The sequence below is a fragment of the Empidonax traillii genome, unplaced genomic scaffold (assembly GCF_003031625.1).
Source record: "Empidonax traillii isolate 1590-97213 ecotype Southwest subspecies unplaced genomic scaffold, ASM303162v1 scaffold2669:size57648, whole genome shotgun sequence".
Taxonomy (NCBI): Eukaryota; Metazoa; Chordata; class Aves; order Passeriformes; family Tyrannidae; genus Empidonax; species Empidonax traillii.
In genome coordinates, this window is record NW_020957862.1 from 15931 (window position 1) to 35627 (window position 19697).

The following is a 19697-nucleotide window of genomic DNA, read 5'->3' on the forward strand; positions in this document are numbered from 1 at the left end:
ATGAGCTTTAAAGTCCCTTCCAACCCAAACCATTCTAGGATTCTGTAAAGGTGCAGAGCACGGGCCCTTCTGCTTTCCCTTAATAATTCTACAGACTTTAGTTTTCTTTTTCCCATAAGTTTCATGAGTTACTCTTTAAGAACGCTCTTCTCACGAGTGTTTCTGTGATGGGTTTCACTGAGGGGGACTGAAAAGGAAATGACAGAACTCCAGTCGTGCCAAGAAAGAAACAAAACTTAAGAACAAGAATTGCACTGGCTCCATCCTCTCCCGGGGCCCTGGAGAACATGTTTTCACTTGCAGACAGTTTTATGTGTTTCTGAGGCTCAAATATCTGCTAAGGGTTTTGTAGCCAACACTTTAGGTCTGTTCAAGAGACCTTGGTCAGTGGGAACTGGAACTGGGGTGAGGTGTTCTCTGGAATATGTTCTCTAGAACAGAGCAGCTCTGCCTGGGATGGGCTGAGAATTGGAATTAATTGGGTATGGAATTAAAATAACAGTGGTTCCCATTGACAGAAGACAGCATAATCCAGATTAAGCAAGAGGAAGAGCTGTGCGCTGCAGTTCAGGAGGAGGAGGAGGCTGGAGAAGCTCCTGGAGAGCCCTGCCCAGGTGAGTAACTGCATACCTGGGAGAGAAAATGAACCAGAGGGATTAAATTCCAAGTTGTGCGGGTTTTTTTTTCCCCCCACCTCTTTTCATGTATTCCAGATCTTTTAGAAGTGTTGAGCAGACTTGCCAGCAGCCCCAGCAGGTGAGGGCTGGTGTTGCCCCTTTCCCTTCTCGCGGCCCTTTTGGAGTTTGGCTGGGTTTTATCCAAGCAGGAGGTGTTTCACTCTCCCCTAAATTCCTTACTTTGCTTCCCTCCAGTCGATAAATCCAAACTGGTTAAATATTTAGTGCAAATTAGTCACTTTCTGGGGACAACTGGTTAACTTGGAGGAGACAAAGTCAGTGTTCCAGTGTGTGGTTGGAGCATGGAGGCAGGATCTGGCTGTTCTGGGGAACTGGAGCAGCTGCAGCAGCTCCTCAGCTCCACTCCTCTGGCAGTGCCTCTGTTCCTGCAGATCCAGAGTCTTCAGGTGCCCTTTCCCTCCTCCCTCCCCTTCTGGGATTTTCCTGGTTACAGGAGTGAGCACACAGACCCCTCGGGGAGGCCACCCAGCCCAGGGCCCCGTTCTTTGTCCTCTCACTTGGAGCCTCTTTGTTTTACAAACAAACTGCTCTGCTTTGCAGATTCTCCTCACTCTTCACAAAGGGTATCAAGGCTGCCTGTTGGCCCCACTGGCATTGTATGGATTTTTAGACTTTTCCATCAGGTTTCCTTAAGAAACTGGGCTTATGGGAGCTTGGCTTGGGGGGGGGAAACCAAGCCCAAACCCAGAGCAGGTTTCAGCCCTGTGAAATCCTGAGTTTATGGAGGTACAACACACTTTTCCTGGATTTTCTCCTTTAGCAGAGCAAACGTTTTGTGATCCTGAGGCATCCAGTCAGGCCAGGAAAGACAATGAGGTGGATGCCAGGGAGCTGCCAGGCGCCCAGGGTGAGGACATTCCAAGACACCCTGCCACAGGTGAGGAGGAGTCCAGGGCAAACACTCCCACTGCAGGAATTACCCCTCTTCGTGTTGTGTCTTCCCTGATGTGCCTGAATTCCAGAATCTTCCCTGGAGTTTCTCAGCTGTGCAAATTCTCCCCAACAAACAGGATTTCAGACTTATGCAACGGAGGTTTCATCGTGGATTAAACGAGAGGAGGAGCCGCGCTGCCCTGAGCAGCAGCACTTGGAGAGGGAGGAAATCTCCGCAGATCCAGGTACAGGTCAGGAATGGATTTCAGCTGGGATTTCAGGGGCAGTAAATCTACTTTAGAGTATTTTTTTAATGCTATATGAGATGTCACAGCCCTGTGGTGTAAGCAGCAAAAAAAATGGGACAAACCTCAGTCTGCTGGTTAATATTTGGGCACAGAAATGTCGGGTTCTGTCGGCTGAAGAGGCTCCTTCCTCCTTGAGCTGGCCTAAAGCTGTTGAGGTGCTGGTTTGGGCTTGTGTTCAGGCAAGCCCAGAGCTGTGCTCAGGCAGCACAGGATCAAGTTTGTGCTGCTTTCACCTGCATAAAAACCTGGCTGAGGGCTGGGCCCAGAGCGTGGTGGGGAAGGGAGTGACATCAGCTGGTGGCCGGTCCCCAGTGGTGTCCCCAGGGCTCAGTGCTGGAGCCAGCTCTGTTTAATGTCTTTATCGACCATCTGGACAAGGGAATTGAGGCCACCCTCGGGCAGTTTGGAGAGGACACCAGGTTGGGTGGGGTGTGGATCTGCTGGAGGGCAGGAAGGCTCCACAGAGGGATCTGGACAGGCTGGATCCATGGGGTTGATGGGCCAAGGCCAGCCAAGGCCAATGGGAATTTCAAAGCCCTGTGGATGTGGCACCTGGGGACATGGTCAGTGGTGACCCATCTCCTGATGGGTTTCTCGCTTCCCATTCAAATTAGTTCTCATGCACAGTCCATTTTTTTCAAGCCTTTTTGGATCAGAGGCTTTGGTGGGCTTTGGATGTCTTGATCCCCCTTTACAGTCCATGCCCATTCCTTGGCCTCATTCCTGCTGTGCTTATCTCCAGGAACTACAAGGATGTTTGTCCCAGAAAAGTGCTGCCCTATCTCTGCAAGGCCCCTTCTGCAGCCAGATCTTGTTCTTTCTCACAGTGTGCTAATCAACAGTCCTTGGTTGAGGCACCCAGAGGGTGCTTTAGCACCAGAACAGGGAGTACCAAGGTGTGACAGTGTCCCCTCTGTCAGGGAGCTCAGACCTCTCACTTCAGGCACCTGAGTGAAAGGGTGAATCTAAGACGTTGCAGCGGTGATTTTTTTTTAATGTAGATTTAAAAATATATAATTGGAAAAAAGTCTTTCTGTTTTCCTGGAGATTGTGTTTCAGTGGATGCTGAAGTACAAGTACTCCCCCTCAGTGTTAATGATGTGGCTGTGGGCTGGGAGGGACATTCCCAAGGGTTAAAAGGGACATTCCCTGAGTTTAAAGACTCTGAAATCTCTCTGTTTCAGATGAAAACACGAAGAGGAACCCTCCAGCAGATTGCTTTGAGAGCACCACCTGTGACTCAGGGGCACCAGGAAGGCCAGGAGAAAGGTTTCCCAAGGATCCCAGCCCCGGAATGCCATGGGACGGCCAGTGGAACTCAGAACTGATGGAAACAAACAGCACTGGCATTGGGAACGGGTACGGCCGAGGGTTTGGTGAGCACTTGGATTTCTTCAGTGCTCAGGAAAAGAGGCCGTGTGTGTCCAAGTGTGAGAGAAACTCCCCGCAGCAGGACCAGCCCCAGGCTCCTCAGGGACCAGGGGAGATGTTTCCAGGCCCCACGTGTGAGAGGGTGTTCCCTCTGCTGCACCCACAGCTGGGGGAGAAGGGAATGGGGCCGGGAGCCGCCCCTGCCCCCTGCCCGGGGCCCCGCTCCGAGTGCGGACAGACCCCCGCAGGCACCGCCAGGCTGCGGGACCAGGACCTGGGCGGGGAGGAACCTGCTGAAAACGAGGAGAACTTCCCCATGGACACCTCTGGAGCCTGCTGGGATCACCCCCTGGCCCGGGGCAGCCCCGTCCACCAGCAGCAGAGCCAGGGCCGGGGCAAGTCCTACATTTGCAGCGACTGCGGGAAAAGCTTCGTTTGCCACTCGTGGCTGGTCAGACACCAGACAACCCACACGGGAGAGAGGCCCTACAAGTGCTCCGAGTGTGACAAAACCTACAGGAGGAAGGATTACCTCCTCAACCACCAGCGGCGGCACACGGGGGAGGGCCTTTTCCAGTGTCCCCTCTGCAGGAAGAGGTTTGTGCTCAGGAGGAGCCTGGTGAAGCATCAGGAAAGCCACGTGCAGGAGGCACAGCTGCCGCTGGCTGGCTGGCCCTGCACTGACATCAGGGGCTCGGTGATGCATTCCATATAAACCCCCTCCCCTCAGCCCCCTCGGGGCGGGGCAGGACCCCCAGCTCTGTCCCCCACCGCGGTGGGAGGAGGAGGCTGTGGAACAGCCACCCCGAGCCCCTCCCAGGCCAAGGGAGGTGGTTGGGGGGTTATTTTCCACCAGTGCCTGTAGATGTGGGGAGGTTTGGGAGCTCAGAGGTGCTGCTGGCTGGCTGTGAGCCCACGTGGGAGAGAAACCACATGGACACGGAGCGATGTGGGATGTGTGTTACAAAGAAGAGTTATCTAACAGAGAGAAAATATCTGAAATGTTATCCCGCGGCTGCTGGGAGTCCAGAGTCCTTGGACTGGGGTGGGAAGGAGTTAAAGGTGTTAATTGTCCACTGCTTGGTGAAATGCTTTGGGAAAGGAAGTGTTGCCCCTGTGGCTGTAAGAAGAAGCATCTTCATCCAGTGGCAGCTAAATAAAAGGGCACAAAGCCTGGGAGGCAGCTAATTCCTGCTGATGGATCCCAGAGCTCCTGAGTCTCTCTGTTGCTGAACGCCAGGACAGGATTCCTAAAGGGTGGGAGCCTCACTGGGATTTGCAAAACCACTGGGGAGCCTGGAACGTGGTTTGAATTTTGCAGAGCCTTAAAGTTGTGTTGCATTTATTTTCCCACATTGTCTTCTGTGTCTGTTCGATTTTCCGAATCCTGTGAAAGCAGAACTTGGAGGTGCTGCAGAAACCTGGGAAACGAGGAGTTAACGTGCTGCCAGTGTCCCAGACACCCATAACAAGTGGAATAGGATCTGCTGGAGAGGGCCACGTGGAGGTAGGGCAGCACTGCTCCTCCAGCCTCTTCCTTTGGGTCTGGCACATCCCACTCCAAAGCAGAAGGGAGCTCCCAAGATGCCCATGGTTAAAAAGGAATGACAAATGTCAGAGGGACCCAAAAAAACTTGCAAAGTTTTATTAGCAAATTCCATGCTCAGCGTGGGAATTGCTTTTTTTTTTTTTTTTTTTTTCCTTACCTTCTAATAGACGAAAAGAGGGAAGAGAGAGGGAAATCAGAGAGGAGAGGGAAGGAGATCACCAGTCATGGCTGCAGCATGGATCTGGCTGACACCATGCTCAGGATCCCAGGGGTGCCCCCAAACCCTGTGTCATCCTTTTTTATAGCCAAGTTTTCCCCACCCTGGGGCTTGTTTTCCCAATTCTCATGGAAATGAGTGAGCCAGCACAGTCCATTCCCCTGGATCCTCCTGGAAATAAGTCAGGGGGACTTCGAGGGTCTTGACCCCATCCAAACTGATCCACCTTTGGCTGGCACTCCGTGCCTGCTCCTTGACCCCACTCCTGTGCCTGCACTGTTCCATGTCATCTCCAGGAGCCAGAACAAGGGTGTTTGTCCCAGAGAAGTGCTGCCCCACCTCCCTGTGCCCCCTTTTCCCAGGCACATCCCATCCCTCCCTGCACAGTGTTCTCACAGCCCAGTCCTTGGCTGGCTCCTGGCTGTCGATGTTTGAGGCACACACGCTGGCCCCTTATCTCCTGCCTTCCACACAATCCAAGATGAGAAACTTAGGTCTGAAAAATGACCAGCTTGGGACTCTCACTTGCTGCAGCAGAGTGCAGGGAAAGAGAATTGTTGGAGAATTTAGACAGGAAAAAGCACAGTAGAGAGAAACAAGAACTGAGAGAGGAAACAGAAGGGAGGAAAACAGACAATTTATTGCTGTCAGTGAAAACTGAGCAGCTGCAGAAAGGATTACAGGGAAAGAAGAAAAAAAAAACAACTCAAAATTGAAAACAAAAAAAAGGTAGAGATGATGCTGAAGAAATATCAGAGGGGCCAAAAATATCGGAGGGCCCCCCTCTGCAGCCACACCCTGTTTCAGTTTGTCCCTTGTTATCCGTGTTTGGGACACAGCAGCACAGTAACTCCCTGGTGCCTGGGCTGCTGCACCCCAGGCACTGCCCAGCAATTCTGGGACCCGCAGCTCCAAGGGGGGCCAGATCATCTGCAACTCCAGAAATTCCCTTTCCAGGCACAGCAGGGATTTGTTGTTGTGCTACATTAATAATTTTGGAATCAGGGAGTGCAGGTGCTGCATGGAGTCAGTGCGTTGTAGCCTCTGGAATTCTTTCAGGTTTAAGGTTGGCCGATTCCTGCTTCTCACCCATAAATTAAGCTGAGCAGTTTGGCACCTGGAGCATTTGCTCCAGGGATTTTAACTCCTTGCCCTCCAGATCCTACACCAGCATCCCACTGCTAATATCGGATGTTGTGCTTCCATGTCTATTAGAAATTTTATTAATTGGTGATGAGAACCATCTGGAATCTGAATGCCTAGGCCATGGATAAGACTCCACTTGCTGGATTTCAGTCTCTCCTGGCTCGTGGCTGTTAAGGAAACTTCCCTGTCTGACCATCCAGGAGCCACTCTGGAAGTCCCATTCCCGCCACCTGAGCTGGGACCAGCTCCAGGGAGCCCATGGATCCTGCTTGACTCCACATCCCACTCACACAGTCCAGCCAGGTTTTCCATAGCATCCTGGACACATGGATCCTTAAAATAATTCCTTAAAATAACTTAATCCTGATGCCACAACGCAGTAACAGCTGGAGCTGGTGCCTCCGGGGATGGACCCCAAACAAAGGGCCCCCCCACCCCGGGCTTTTATGCCCTCGCAGTCTTAGATGACAATCAGGGACGATCAGCTCCTGCTGTGTCCCGGAATGTCCCTCCCTGTGCCCTTTGTTATGGAAAGGCCGGCATTTCCCGGGCTCTCGATTGTTCCCCTCGGCAGTGCCCGGGATGCCCTTGCAAATCAGCCACCAGGATCCGATGGGATGGGGTCGCTTTTGGTGTCCTCCACCTCGAGCTCCAGGAGATCCAGGGGGATCACCATCTTTCCCCGGATTTCGGGATCGGCGAGTTTCCACCCCGTTCTCCAGGGCACACGATGAGCTCTGTAAGCGGTGCAACTGCAGCAGCCCGGGCCCCAAGGAGTTAAGGCTCTGCTGTGTCCCCAACACCGATAAGGAGCAGCAGAGAACAGGATGTGGCTGGGAAGGGGGGCACGGGAGATAGGGCAGCGCTGTTCCCGAGGCCAATCTCCTCCTCCGGGCCCGGAGACACAACAAACCCCGCGCAAGGGCGGCGTGGGGAGCTCGGCACGGAGGGATTAGGACCACCAAAACCCCCCCGCCCCGACCCATTTCCAGAAGGGTCCGGGAGGAGGAATCGCGCACACTCCCTGATTTGCATGGGAAGTGGGAAATCTGATCCCGGGGCGGGGAAAACTTACCCATAAAAAGGTGCCCCCACGGCGGCCGGGTGGCATCGCCAGGACCCTGGACACCTTGGACACAGAGATCGACGGTGGAATCGGACTGGTGATCTTCCCTGACTTCTCCTTTTTCTTCCTTTCTTCTACTCTTTTATTTCTCTTACTACTAAAAGATACGGGACTAACTCATCCCCATTTCTTACCCAGTGTGTGATTTACTAATCAAACCTCCTGAGCTCTTTTGGGACCCTCTGGCGTTTGTCGTTGCTTTTGGTTCCCGGGCATCTGCACACTCTGGGAGCTCCCCTGCTCTCCGGAGCGGGAGTTGACAGCTGCTCCTTAAACATCCTCCTGCAGAGGCTGGTTTTGCTCCTGGTCAGGGTCTCTTAGGGGATCGGGTCTTTTGCAAGGACACGATTTATTCCTTTTACTGATAAGAGTCTGGATTTGTCACCTTGGCGGTGAATAATGGAGGAGCAGCAGCGGCTGAGTCGGGGCAGAGCCAGTTTGGGGTCGGGGCTCCTTCCCTTTTCCTTTAAGGAAACTTTCATGAAGGGCCTTTTTTTACGTTCTTGTTTCTGCTTAAGTTGTGCCAGGATTGGTGTTTTTTTTGTTGTTGGCTGGAAATTTCAGGGGGGTTTAATTAAAATTGTTAAATGCCACCAGTGGTTCCACTGCGGGAGGGGAAGGGAGGGGCGAGGCTGCCAGCCGGAGGAGGAACTCTGAGGCGGCTGCCGCTCCCCAAATCCCGTATTTCAGGGCATCTTTGGGAAGAGGCGGGGGTTCGCCTGCGCTCCAGGCGGGGGGGGCTCCCACCCCGGGCCGGGACCCGGGACGGCGCATCCCCAGTCCCGCCGCCGGTGCTCGGGGAGGGGTCCCGGGGCTCCGGCCACATCCCGCCCCCGACGATGCTGAGGGTCGCGGGGCTGCGCCTCCGCCTCGGGAGCGGCCCTGGGGCTGAGGGGGGGCCCGGGGCTCGGGGGCTCGGGGAGGGGTCCCGGGGCTCGGGGAGGGGTCCCGGTACTCGGGGACGGGTCCCGGTACTTGGGAGCCGCGCTCGGTCCCGCCGAGCCGTTGCCATGACAACGAGAGGACGCCGCTCCCACTCCCCGCCCCCTTCCCCGTCTGGTCCAATCAGCGCCCCCGCTGCCCCGCACGCTGGCCAATGGCGATGCACAACTTCCCCCCCTCCTCCCGGAGGTCGTGGGGGACGGAGCCGGGAAGGTGGCGGGCCAATGGCGTGGGAGGCAGCGGCGAGGACTGGCTTCTGATTGGTTATTGCCGCCTGGCGCCACCGCTGATTGGCTGCCGCGGCTTGGCGCGGCTGAGGAGGAGGAGGAAGAAGGCGGCGATGGCGGCGCGGGGTGAGCGAGGGTCCCGCGGCGCTCGGGGCCTTGTCCTGCCTCCCCACTACAGCCCTGTGTCCTGTCCCTCCAGGCCTTGTCCCCAGTCCCTCTCCAGCTCTCCTGGAGCCCCTTTAGGCCCTGCCAGGGGCTCTCAGGTCTCCCTGGATCCTTCTCTTCTCCAGGTGAACCCCCCCAGCTGTCCCAGCCTGGCTCCAGAGCAGAGGGGCCTCATCCCCCTCCTCATCTGTGATCTTCTCTGGACTCTCCCCAACATATCCTTGCCCTTCCTATGCTGACACGTGGCCACCAAGGAGTCCATGGTGTCCCAGCTCCGATGGGAAGCACCTGGGGAGGGGATGTGGTTGGAGAAAGGGGGCACACGGGGGTGGGGAGCACCTTTCTGGGGCCACTTCCCTGCTGTGGTGAATGGAGATGAACACAAAGTCAGAGTCAGTGCAGGACCAAAGGTCCATCCAGTTGTGGATATCTCCATTTGTTTTTTGTTTTTTTTTTACTCTTTTATTTCTCTCACCACTAGAAAATAAAGGCAAAAATACCAATTCCCATGCTGAGTGCATAATTTACTGATCAGATTCTGGGAGCTTTTTTTACCCTCTGATCCTTCTTCCTTTCTGATCTACAAACCTTGGGATCTCCCCTGCTCTTTGGAGCAAGATCCAACAAGATCCCTGGATGGTTTTCTCCCCGTTTCAGTGCTCCTATTTAAACGTCCTCATCTCTGACACGATGGGGGAGCCCTTGGTACACTCCAAACCTTTTATTTTTGTTTAATTACTTGTCTCTCAGCCCTTTTCTGAGTTGTGGATAACCTTTGGAGTGTGGGAGGATCCCCCATGGATACACAGATCAAGGAAGCACGTCTGTGTGCACATCACAGGGGTTATTTAAATGTAAATCTGCGTATTCATGGAGCATTATGCTGATTTTGAAGCGTTTTTACCTTTCAGATTGTTGAGTTGGAGCAGCTGGGAAGGACTTGGCTCCTTCCAGTGGGGAGCTCCGTGCCCCTGGAAACTGTCCCTGGGAATTCAGTGCCACGTTTCCCCTGGCTCACCTCAGCTCTTCCTCTGGGCCAACACCATGTTTTTTTCAGGCAAATTTAGGCCTGTTTAGCCCTGAAGTTGAGCAGGAACTCTCCAGATGCCCCTCCTGGTGTGTCTCTCTCGGGCTCAGCTCCCCTGGCGATGGTTTATTGCGCTGCCCTGAACTGCCAGAACGCCACCAGCGGCACCTACAAGAACAGCTCCGTGACTTTTTATGGGTTCCCCCTGCAAAACGAAGCCCTCCTGCGGCAGTGGATCCACAACATGGGCAGGGACATGGGGACCCCCTCCAAGTACCAGCGCCTGTGCTCGGATCACTTCGAGGAGAGCTCCTTCGAGAGGGACCCCCTGAATGTGCGCAGGAACAGGAGGCTGCTGAAGGGGGCTGTTCCCAACAAATTCATCCTGGGCCAGGATGGGAACTGGCTCGTGGGGACACCCCAGGGCTTCTGCGACGGGATGGGGAACAGAACTCGGAAGCGAATCCGGAGTCCCAAGCGCTGGAGGGTAATTGGGGTTGGTGCTGGGAATAAAGGGAATTAAAGGAAGGGTTTGTGTGTGGAGCCTTGGGAGCCGCTTGGAAAAATATCCTTAGGGGGGCTTAATTAATTATTATATTATTATTATTCCCTAATAATAAGCTTTTATTATTCGGGAGGAGCTTTTCCAGCCAGTCTGGAACTGCCTCTGGGCTTATTTAAATCACTGAATTATTTAGGAAGAGCCACGTTCCCTGAGGGAGCTGGGTATGGATGCTGACCCTGGATATTTTTGACCCAGTTGTTTGAAAAAAATCATTGTTTTGGCTGAGCCACGCCATTTTTGAGGCATTTCACTCATTCTGAAATAACAGTAGAAAATTCCTAATATAAAATCCATTATTACTGTGCTGGTTGCACACACACAGACACTGCTGGGAGCAGTTGGGTGGTGACCACCAGTTAAGAACCACCGGAAAAAGAGGGTTCTTAGGGATTTACGACTCCCCAGCAGCACTGACTGTTGAACATTTTGGCTTTTAGGTCACTGGGAATTTTCTCTATAGTGCTAGGGGGCCAACTTTGGAGGACTGGCAGAATGAATTTTACAAGACAATCCTAAAGGAGAATTATGGATCTTTAGCCGTGTCTGGAAAAGGTCAGTTTTCCCTCTCCATCCCTGCTCACCTTCATCCCACTACTCTTTTGGACACCGGAGCAGCTGCATTGGCTGTTCCCTCCCGGTTGGATTTTCCCTGGAATAACAGAGATGCCTGTCAGACAGTGAGTTATGCAGGAAAACAGTCAGAGGAAAATAATATTAACAATCATTTCCACGTTCTTTCTGTTGCTTGTTCAGATTATCCTGTTCCCAAAAGCAAAGTCCCGGTGGGAGGAGCGGTGCAGGTCAAGGCTCAGCAGGATTTGGAGGGAAGGAAGATTCCTGCCAGCCTCAGCACAGGTGTGAGACTCGTTGGGAATTAACTGGCAACACCTGGAGCCTGGTAGGATTGGAGGGAGGGGGGATTGCAGCCCACCCCTGCTTTTTTCTTATCCAACACGTGGGCTTTTGCACAGGTGCAAAAATTGGGAATTGTTTCTCTTTGGAGATTTGGAGATAAAGGGAATGAGATAAAGGGAACGTTGGGAATGTTGCTGTTCCAGGCTGTGGTGGTGCCATGATCAGATCCCAGCAGCAGAGCGCAGAAGACACACAAGTTCATGGATCATCCTCAAGAGGATCCCAAAACCTGCCCTGGAACGTTCCGGGCAAGGGGGAGGCGTCGGAGAACCACCAGAATTCCCCAGACAAGGCAAATCCCGTGGGGAACGGAGGAGGCAGCAGCTCCCCTGCGGAAGGACGAGCCGGTGAATCCAAACAGTCCCTCTGTGAGCAGCAGACCCATCCCAAGGCGGCCCAGGTGCCGTGGTTCATCTGCGCCGAGTGCGGCAAGAGCTTCGCCCGGCACGCCTACCTGCTCCGGCACCACAAGATCCACACGGGGGAGAGGCCCCACACCTGCCTGGAGTGTGGCAAGAGCTTCCTGGAAAAGCTCAAGCTCACTAACCACCTGAGAACGCATTTTAATATAATCCACGTGCCAAAGGATTTCGTAGGATAGGTTTTTCCCTTCAGGTGTTGAAAATCCCCCCTCAGTCCAGAGGGGATGGTTTGTAGCCCTGTGTGGATTGCGGGGAAGCTTTTGGGATAAGGCACTTTGCCTAAATTTAATCAAGTTCAAAAGGCATCTGCTTGGTGCCAGTCTAATAATCATTGATTAGGACCCGATTTTAATTAGTGGCTGGATAATTCCTGTCGTGCCCTCTCCATCCCTTCCTGGGAGCGGGAGCTGGGATAGGGCAGCGTTGGCTGTACCCAAAGTGGCATCAAAAAAAACCTGGTGCACCAAAGAGCACATGCTGGAGAGCACTCAGAGTAAGAGAGAAACACTGGAAGTTTCGAGGGATGAAAAACGAAGTAACTCTGGTTTTGGGTTTCTATTTTTATAATGACCCCATGTATTTCCTGTGGGGTGAGATGCTGCTGTGATTCCTGAGATTATGGGAAAAAAAACATGGATATATTCTTAATGTGTGTGCAGTGTGTTGGTGATGTTCCTTTGGAAAGTGGAAAAAGCAGCAGGGAGAAGGCGAGCAGAGAGAAGGGGGGTCCTGTCACGTGTTTTCTCCCCATGGGCTGGTGGTTTTCATCACTTTTGCTTATTCCAGTGAAGTGCCAAGAGGGAAAATGCGTTCCTCCCGGTTGGAGGGATGTGCTCAGCCGTGGACTCCTCTTGGGGTGAAGTCCATGGGCTCAGCTGCCCCTGAGGAGCAGCAAAGAGCTGGTGCTGTGGTGGAGTTTTGTAAGTCCTGGAGGGGATTGGGGGAATGCACTTGGCCCCAAAGGAGGTTTAGGTTGGATATTGGGAAAATTTCATCCTGGAAAGGGTTGTCCAGCCCTGGCACAGGCTGCCCAGGGTTGTGGTGGAGTCCCCATCCCTGGGGGGATTTACGAAGTGTAGATATGCCATTTGGGGACATGATTCTGTACTCTGGGCTTTGGGATCACCAAAGCCCCAAGCAGCTGTGAGTGTTGAAGGCTAAGGACTCAAACAAAAGCAGCAGGTTCTTTGTTGAGCCCAGGTTTTCCCCCAGACAAAGGGGAGGAGGAGGTCTTTTGGATATGTGGTGGTGAAACTCTGATCCACATAAGGAGAGTCCAGGGTGACCTTTGTTTAGAAACGAGCTGCGTTTGAGCCAGGTGAGGGGGAAGGCTGAAAAGCAGCAGAACCAGCTGGGATAATGGGTTTTGTCCTGCCCATGTCCTCCCTCACACCCCTGGCTCAGGTGGAACACTCCCCTGCCAGGGGGGACATTCCCAGGTAGGGCTGAAGGTTTCCATCCCTTCTGATGGGGCACAACTGGCCCAACTACGTTGGTCACATCTTAGAAGGGTCATAAAACATGCAAGACCCCCGAAGTGACCCCAGACTCATTTCTGGGGTGTTGCCATCTGAACCTGAATCGCTGCCAGAGCCACCGATGCTGCTGCCGACACTGGTGCCCATGCCTGTGCCCGTGTGATGCCGCTGCCAGTGCCAGTAGTGGTGGCTGTGGTTGACGCCGGAGCCAGATCCAGTGCCAGTGCCGGTGTGGGTGCCCGAGTACTGGTGGCAGTGCCAGTGCCAGAGCTGGTACTGGTGATGGTGGTGGCAGCGCCGGTGCCAGTGGCAGGGCCGATGCCGGTGGCAGAGCTGATGCCGATCCCAGTGCGCGGTGGCACTACCAGTGCTGATCCCGGAGCCGCTCCCGGCGGCAGAGCTGCTCCCGATCCCAGCGATGGAGCGGATCCCGGTGCTGGTCGGTGGTGGCAGTGCCGGTGCCGCTGCCGGTGGCGGAGCCGCTGCCGGTGCCGGTAGGCGGCACTGCTCCGCGCTCCGCGCTCCCGCCGCTCCCCGCCCGCTGCCGCCCAGCCCGGAGGAGGCGGATGCGATTCCCCGGCTGCCCGTGGCTGCTCGGCGGGGCGGCGGGGCCCGGCCCGTGCGCAGGCACCGACAGCGGCCCCGGCCCCGCGCCCGGCCCCGGCCCCGCTCCGCGCTCTCCCCGCCGCCGCCGCCGCCCGGCCCCGGCCCCGGCCCCAATCCCAGCCCCGGCCGCGGCCGCCGGGCCCGGCCCAGCTCCTCGGGGCCATGGCCGAGTGGGCGCCCGCCCAGGTAAGCGCGGCTCGGGGCACCGGCCCCCGGCTGCGGGCACCGGCACCGGGCACCGGCACCGAGCACCGGACACCGGGCGGAGCCGCCCCGCCCGCCCCGCTCCCGCCGCCGCCCGGCCCGGCCCGGCTCGGCCGGGACCCTCCGGCACCCCCCGACCCGCGGGGCCCCCGCGACCCCCGGGGGACACGAGCCGGGGTGGTCCCCGTGCCCCCGGGACGTGACTGAGCACCCCTGACCCGGGATGATCGTGAGACCCCGGCATGGCCCGGCTACCGCTGACCCGGGATGTCCGTGTGCCCACGGGGTGCCCCGGGATGCTCCGTGCAGGCTCCAGCCCCGGGATGTCCTCAGGGACCCGACCCGCGATGGCCTCGGTGCCCCCGGGGTGCCCTGGGCACCGCTGACCCGGGATGCCCGTGTGCTCCCAGCGTGTCCCCAGGCACCTCTGCCCCGGATGTCCCCGTGCCCCCGGGATGCCCCCGGGTGCCCCAGGATGCTCCGTGCAGGCTCCAGCCCCGGGGATGCCCCAGGCACTCCTGTCCTGGCATGTCCCTGTGTATCCCCAGGTATCCCTGGGCACCCCTGCTCCACACCTGCCCCTGGCTACTCCCTGCCCTCCCATCTCCATCCTCCTCCCCCGCTGGGGTTCCATCCTGGGCAGGCCCAGGAATGGCTCCCACAGGATGGAGATCTGGGATGACAGGGTGAGGATTCACCTGGCTGGTGTCCTGCGGGGACAGTGGCCTCGTGGCTGCCCTGGTCAGCCACTCACCATCCCCTCAGGCCGGTGGGCATCGCACATGGGGGGGTCCCTGATGTGGTTCTGGGGGTGCTGGTGGCTGAAAGCCCTAGAACTGGGGAACAGGGGCTTGGATGGAATGACCGTGGGCCTCGTCCCACTCGTGCCCTCCCCACGGCGCAGGTGCAGGAGTGGAACATGGAGGCCCCTCACCTGATGCCGCTGCAGCCGCCGCTGCTGCCGGAGCGGGCGCACGTGCGGGAGGCGCAGCTGCACTCGGCAGAGGCCTCGCTCTGGACCGTGGTGGCCACGGTGCAGGCCATGGAGAGGAAGATCGACCTCCTGGCCACCCGCCTGCTCAGCCTGGAGGGCCGCTCCGGCACGGCCGAGAAGAAGCTCCTGGACTGCGAGAAGACGGCCATGGAGTTCGGGAACCAGCTGGAGAGCAAGTGGGCCGTGCTGGGCACCCTCATCCAGGAGTACGGGCTGCTCCAGAGGCGCCTGGAGAACGTGGAGAACCTCCTGAAGAACAGGAATTTCTGGGTGCTGCGGCTGCCCCCCGGCCCCCGGGGCGAGGTCCCCAAGGTAAGAGCTCCCAGGGGGCTGCAGGAGAGGGGGCACCCTCAGTTTCCCTGGGGAGCAGGCAGCACTGAGCCGTGGGGACGTGTCCCTGCAGGTGCCGGTGACGTTTGTTGACATCGCCGTCTACTTCTCGGCGGAGGAGTGGAAGAACCTGGAGGAGTGGCAGAAGGAGCTGTACAACAACCTGGTGAAGGAGAACTACGAGGCTTTGCTCTCCCTGGGTAAACATTCCCTTTTCCTGCTTTTCTGACAGGCTACGTCTCCCTGCAGGGTCCCCAATGTGGGTGGTGGCACTCGCTGTGTCCCTGGGACCACCCATTTTGGAGGGAACACTCCACGGCTTGTGTGGGGGCAGGGTGACATGCCATGCCATGGGGGGCAGCCCCTGCCACCCCAGGGGGCTGTAGAGGGTCCTTGTCCCCCAGAACCGTGGGCTTGAGCCTCCAACATGGAGGTCCTGTGGGGTTTAGGAGGGTTCTGTGCCAGGAGGGACGCCGGGGCCTGGCAGCCAGGTGTGTCCCCTGCGTGTCCCCTGTGTGTCCCCCTATGTGTGGGTGACAGAGAGGGTGTGCCGGGCACAGCCCCGGTGCCATCAGCGCTGTGTCCCCACAGACGGTGCCCTCTCCAGGAGTGAGGCTCAGCCCCGCAGTGAGCGCGGGGAAGGGCCCTGTGTCCCCGAGCAGCGGGAGCTGGAGCAGCGGGAGCTGCCGCCGGACACCTGCGCAGGTGAGGCGTGGCAGGAGGAGCCCACTGTCCCCCACCTCCTGTTCCCCCACCCTGCCCACCCCAGGGATGTCTCTCCTCCTTCCCCAGTGGTCCTGTCCCCGCTGGGCCCAGTTTCCCAGCTGTGACCCCAGAACATCCCAATGACTGATGCACCGGGAGTCTCGGATATCCATCACTAGGAGATCCACGTGTCCCCCACTGCCACCACGTTGTGTCAGAGCCTGTGGGCTGTGTCACAGCCACCCACAGTCACCCAGCCCCACTGGCCCTGTGGTTTTCACCTGTCTCCAGTGGTCTGTGCCACAGTCATCTGTTCCCAATGGGCTGTGCCAGAGTCATCTGTTCCCGGGGGTTGTGCACAGTCACTTATCCCCAAGGGCTATCTCAGGGTCTCCCATCCCCATGGGACATCTCAGGGTCACCCATCCCCAAGGACTGTCCCACAGTTACCCATCCCTAAGGACTGTCCCCCAGTCACCTGTCCCCACAGCTCCCGGGCGTGTTTGATACCCCATAACTGCTGTGGGACGGGGAAGTTCCACTCAGCTGGAGCCCAGGGGTCCCACACCCTTAGTGACCGTGGGTCACACCGTGTGGCCACATCCTGGCCCTGGACAAGTCTCTCCCTGTGAACAGAGTCGCTGATCTCCACCTCCGACATCCTGTCCCGGATCAAGCAGGAGGTGGCCTTTGTGGGGGAGCAGCAGTTCCCGGAGGAGCGGGGGATGCCCCCGGACCCCTGTGCAGGTGAGTCCGGGGCTGAGCCATCCTGGCCCTGCTGCCCATTGGAGCTGTTCCCTCCCCATCCTCCTGGAGCAGGATGTGGCCCAGCGTGGCTAAATCCCCGTTCCTGCAGGCGCGGACGCCCTGATCACCGCGCACGACTTCTTGTCGTGGATCAAGCAGGAGGAGGAGCCCTGTGTCCGTGAGCCCTGGGAGCTGCCGGACAGGGAGATGCTGCCCCCGGGTCCCGGTCCTGGTGAGCGATCCCCCCACATGGGGCTGGAGTGGGGCTGGGGCAGGGGGGGGGCACCGCCCGCCAGGCTGGGCTGTGACTTGGGCGGGCACTGACCAGTTTCCCGTCCTCTGCAGCCGGCGAGGGGCTGCTGGTGAAGACGGAGGAGCGGTGCCCCCACGCCGAGCCCCCCGAGGAGGTGGGTTTGCCGGGCGGCTCCGGGGAGCTGCTCTTCCCCGGCACGGGCTTCGGGACCCCCGAGGGACAGGCGGCGGTGCCAGCGGCCGTGGCTCTGCCGGCGCAGCACAGACTGGGCAAAGCTCCGGGCCCCGAGCCGGGCCCGGGCGCCGAGAGCGGGGCGGTCCCCGCGGCGCCGCCGGGACCCGCCGAGGAGCGCCCGCACGGCTGTGCCGAGTGCGGGAAGAGCTTCAGCGGGAAGAAGAGCCTGCGGATCCACCAGCGCAGCCACGCGGCCGAGCGGCCCTACCCCTGCGCCGAGTGCGGCAAGAGCTTCAATTGCCACTCGGGGCTGGTGCGGCACCAGATGATCCACCGCGGGGAGCGGCCCTACAAGTGCTCCGAGTGCGGCAAGTGCTACAGCCGCAAGGAGCACCTGCAGAACCACCAGCGGCTGCACACCGGGGAGCGCCCCTTCGCCTGCGCCCAGTGCGGCAAGAGCTTCATCCGCAAGCAGAACCTGCTCAAGCACCAGCGCATCCACACCGGGGAGCGCCCGTACCAGTGCCCGGCCTGCGGCCGCAGCTTCCGCTACAAGGAATCCCTCAAGGACCACCAGCGGGTCCACGGGGCCGAGGCGGGGCCGCCCCCGCTGCCCCCGCCCGGGATCATGCCCCCCGGGGATTAGGGGTTCCCCCCCGCCGCGGACTGACACCCCCCGGGACGGGGACGGGCACCGGCCACGCAGCTTCCCACCAAATCGAGGTGCCCGGCCGGGGCGGGGGCGCGCGGGGACCCCCAGGGGGGTCGTGCACCCCTCGGTCCCTCGCCGTGGACGGACACTTCGGCCCCCAGCGCTCCCCCCACAGACAATGCCGCTGCACGGGGTGGGGAGCAGCCCCCCCCGCCGTGCCCCCCCCGCGCCACCCCCCGCCTGCCGCTCTGTCCCCCCGGCCCCCGCTGCTTATTTTTACTGCCCCCCGCCCCCCGTCCCGCTGTACAGTGCTTGGGGTGTAGTTTTGTATGGACGAAGCGATCCGGAATAAAGTCGTGCTGGGCTGCAGCGCCTTCACCCCAAACCCCGCGGGGTCCCCCGGGGTCTGCGGCCACTCCTGCCCCGCCCGGGGGTCCTGCACCCCGGGGAGGCAGCGGCAGCAGGATGGGGAAGGGGGAATATCGTGGTGGGACACGGGACACGTGGGAATGGGGGTGTGGGGGCTGTGGGATGCCCCTGTGTCACTGGCTGTGATGGGGCTGTGGAGGCCCCCAGAGCGGGGAGGTGCTGCACCCATGGGTGACACTGCTGGGAAGGGAAGGACAAGGAACACTGCTCCAGGGAGTGTGTGCACATGTGTATCTATGTGTGCTCATGTGTGTCTGTGTGCTCACATGTGTGTCTGTGTGTGCAGTGTCTATGTGTGCACACATCTCTGTGTGCTCACACCTGTGTGTCTGTGTGTGCTCACGTGTGTCTGTGTGTACTCATGTGTGTCTGTGTGTGCTCACATGTCTGTGTGTGCTCACACGTGTGTCTGTGTGTGCTCACGTGTGTCTGTGTGTGTTAACATGTGTCTGTGTGTGCTCACACGTATGTCTGTGTGTGCTCACGTGTGTCTGCGTGTGCTCACACGTGTGTCTGTGTGTGCTCACATGTGTCTGTGTGTGCTCACACATATTCACACCCCAGCCCTGGCATGTTGAGCTCCCTGGAGTCAAGAGTGTCCTGAGTCTCCCTGTGCACCTGAACCCCCAACCCACAGCCCCCCTGCTTCTCAAACCCTTTCCTGCATCTCCACTTCCCAACATTTCTCATTTTTCCTGCCTTTCCCGAGGCTCTGGGGCTGCCTCCAAGGTCTCCCCGGGGCATGAACCCAGCGCCCACCTCCCTGCACCCCTAAACCCCTCTGCAAATCATGTGAATTGGCTGAGCCTCCCCCTCCTGTCCTCCATCCCCAGGTCCCTCCTGTCCCGTCACTGACCCATCCCCAGGTCCCTCCTACCCTTGATTTGGGGATATTTCACTCCATTTTTTCACTGCAGACATGGGAAGCCGTGGCCCTTCCCCAGGCACCTCCTGGTCCCCAGCTGGGTGTCCCTGTCCCCCTGGGAGACCCCAAACAGAGCTGGGTGACCCAGCAAGTGCCACAGCTCCTGCTGCCCCACTGCCCCATCCCAGGTGGGTGGGAAGGAGCTGGCACCGAGTAGGACGTGGCAGGTGGGGTGTCCCTGTGTGCTGGGGGGGACACAGCACAGGAGGGGCCCAGGGCTTGGCAGTGCTGTCACCCCGATGTGGGCTGAGGATGGAGGGGGCAGAGGCAGAGGGGGTGAGGCTGGGGTGCCCTGGGGACACTGCACAATCCTTGGGGACACCACACAATCCTTGGGGACACTGCACAACCCTTGGGGACTTCACACGCTGCTGGGGGACACTGCACACTGCCCAGGGGCCCAGCCTGATGCCAGGGACCCTGCACACTGCTGAGGGCCCCTACACCTTCCTGGGGACCCTGCACACGCCCTGGGAGCCCAGGACACTGCTGGGGACCCTGCACGCTGCCCAGGGGACCTTGCATAAAGCCAGGGACCCTCCAGAGTGCCCGGGGTCACTGCACATGGCAGGGGGACACTGCACCCTGCCCGGGGTCACTGCACAATGTCCAGGGACCACATGTGCTGCTGGCAACCTCAGACACTCCT

The 19697-nt window shown here is 58.4% G+C and overlaps 3 protein-coding genes across 3 annotated transcripts in view; 2 read left to right on the forward strand and 1 right to left on the reverse strand.

The window, feature by feature from the left end:
* LOC114072130 (zinc finger protein 398-like) overlaps nt 1-19697 on the forward strand; it is a 30317-nt gene that overhangs the window by 8264 nt on the left and 2356 nt on the right. Inside the window, exons 6-9 of the mRNA XM_027910051.1 lie at nt 519-614; nt 1459-1575; nt 1709-1822; nt 3064-4281. Coding sequence (XP_027765852.1) covers nt 519-614; nt 1459-1575; nt 1709-1822; nt 3064-3965 — 1229 coding nt within the window. The 3' untranslated portion in view covers nt 3966-4281. The remainder of the gene's footprint in view (nt 1-518; nt 615-1458; nt 1576-1708; nt 1823-3063; nt 4282-19697) is intronic.
* LOC114072132 (zinc finger protein 282-like) lies at nt 4415-18063 on the forward strand. Its single transcript, XM_027910053.1, is given in 13 exon segments — nt 4415-4757; nt 9534-10136; nt 10652-10766; nt 10968-11069; nt 11273-11721; nt 13428-13648; nt 13650-13821; nt 14744-15145; nt 15237-15363; nt 15755-15868; nt 16505-16615; nt 16725-16847; nt 16961-18063. Coding segments are annotated over 12 exon segments (3030 nt in total). The 5' UTR covers nt 4415-4757; nt 9534-9770; the 3' UTR covers nt 17689-18063.
* The window catches only part of LOC114072133, a 6592-nt gene continuing 6580 nt past the window's right edge, over nt 19686-19697 (reverse strand). Inside the window, exon 4 of the mRNA XM_027910054.1 lies at nt 19686-19695. Coding sequence (XP_027765855.1) covers nt 19686-19695 — 10 coding nt within the window. The remainder of the gene's footprint in view (nt 19696-19697) is intronic.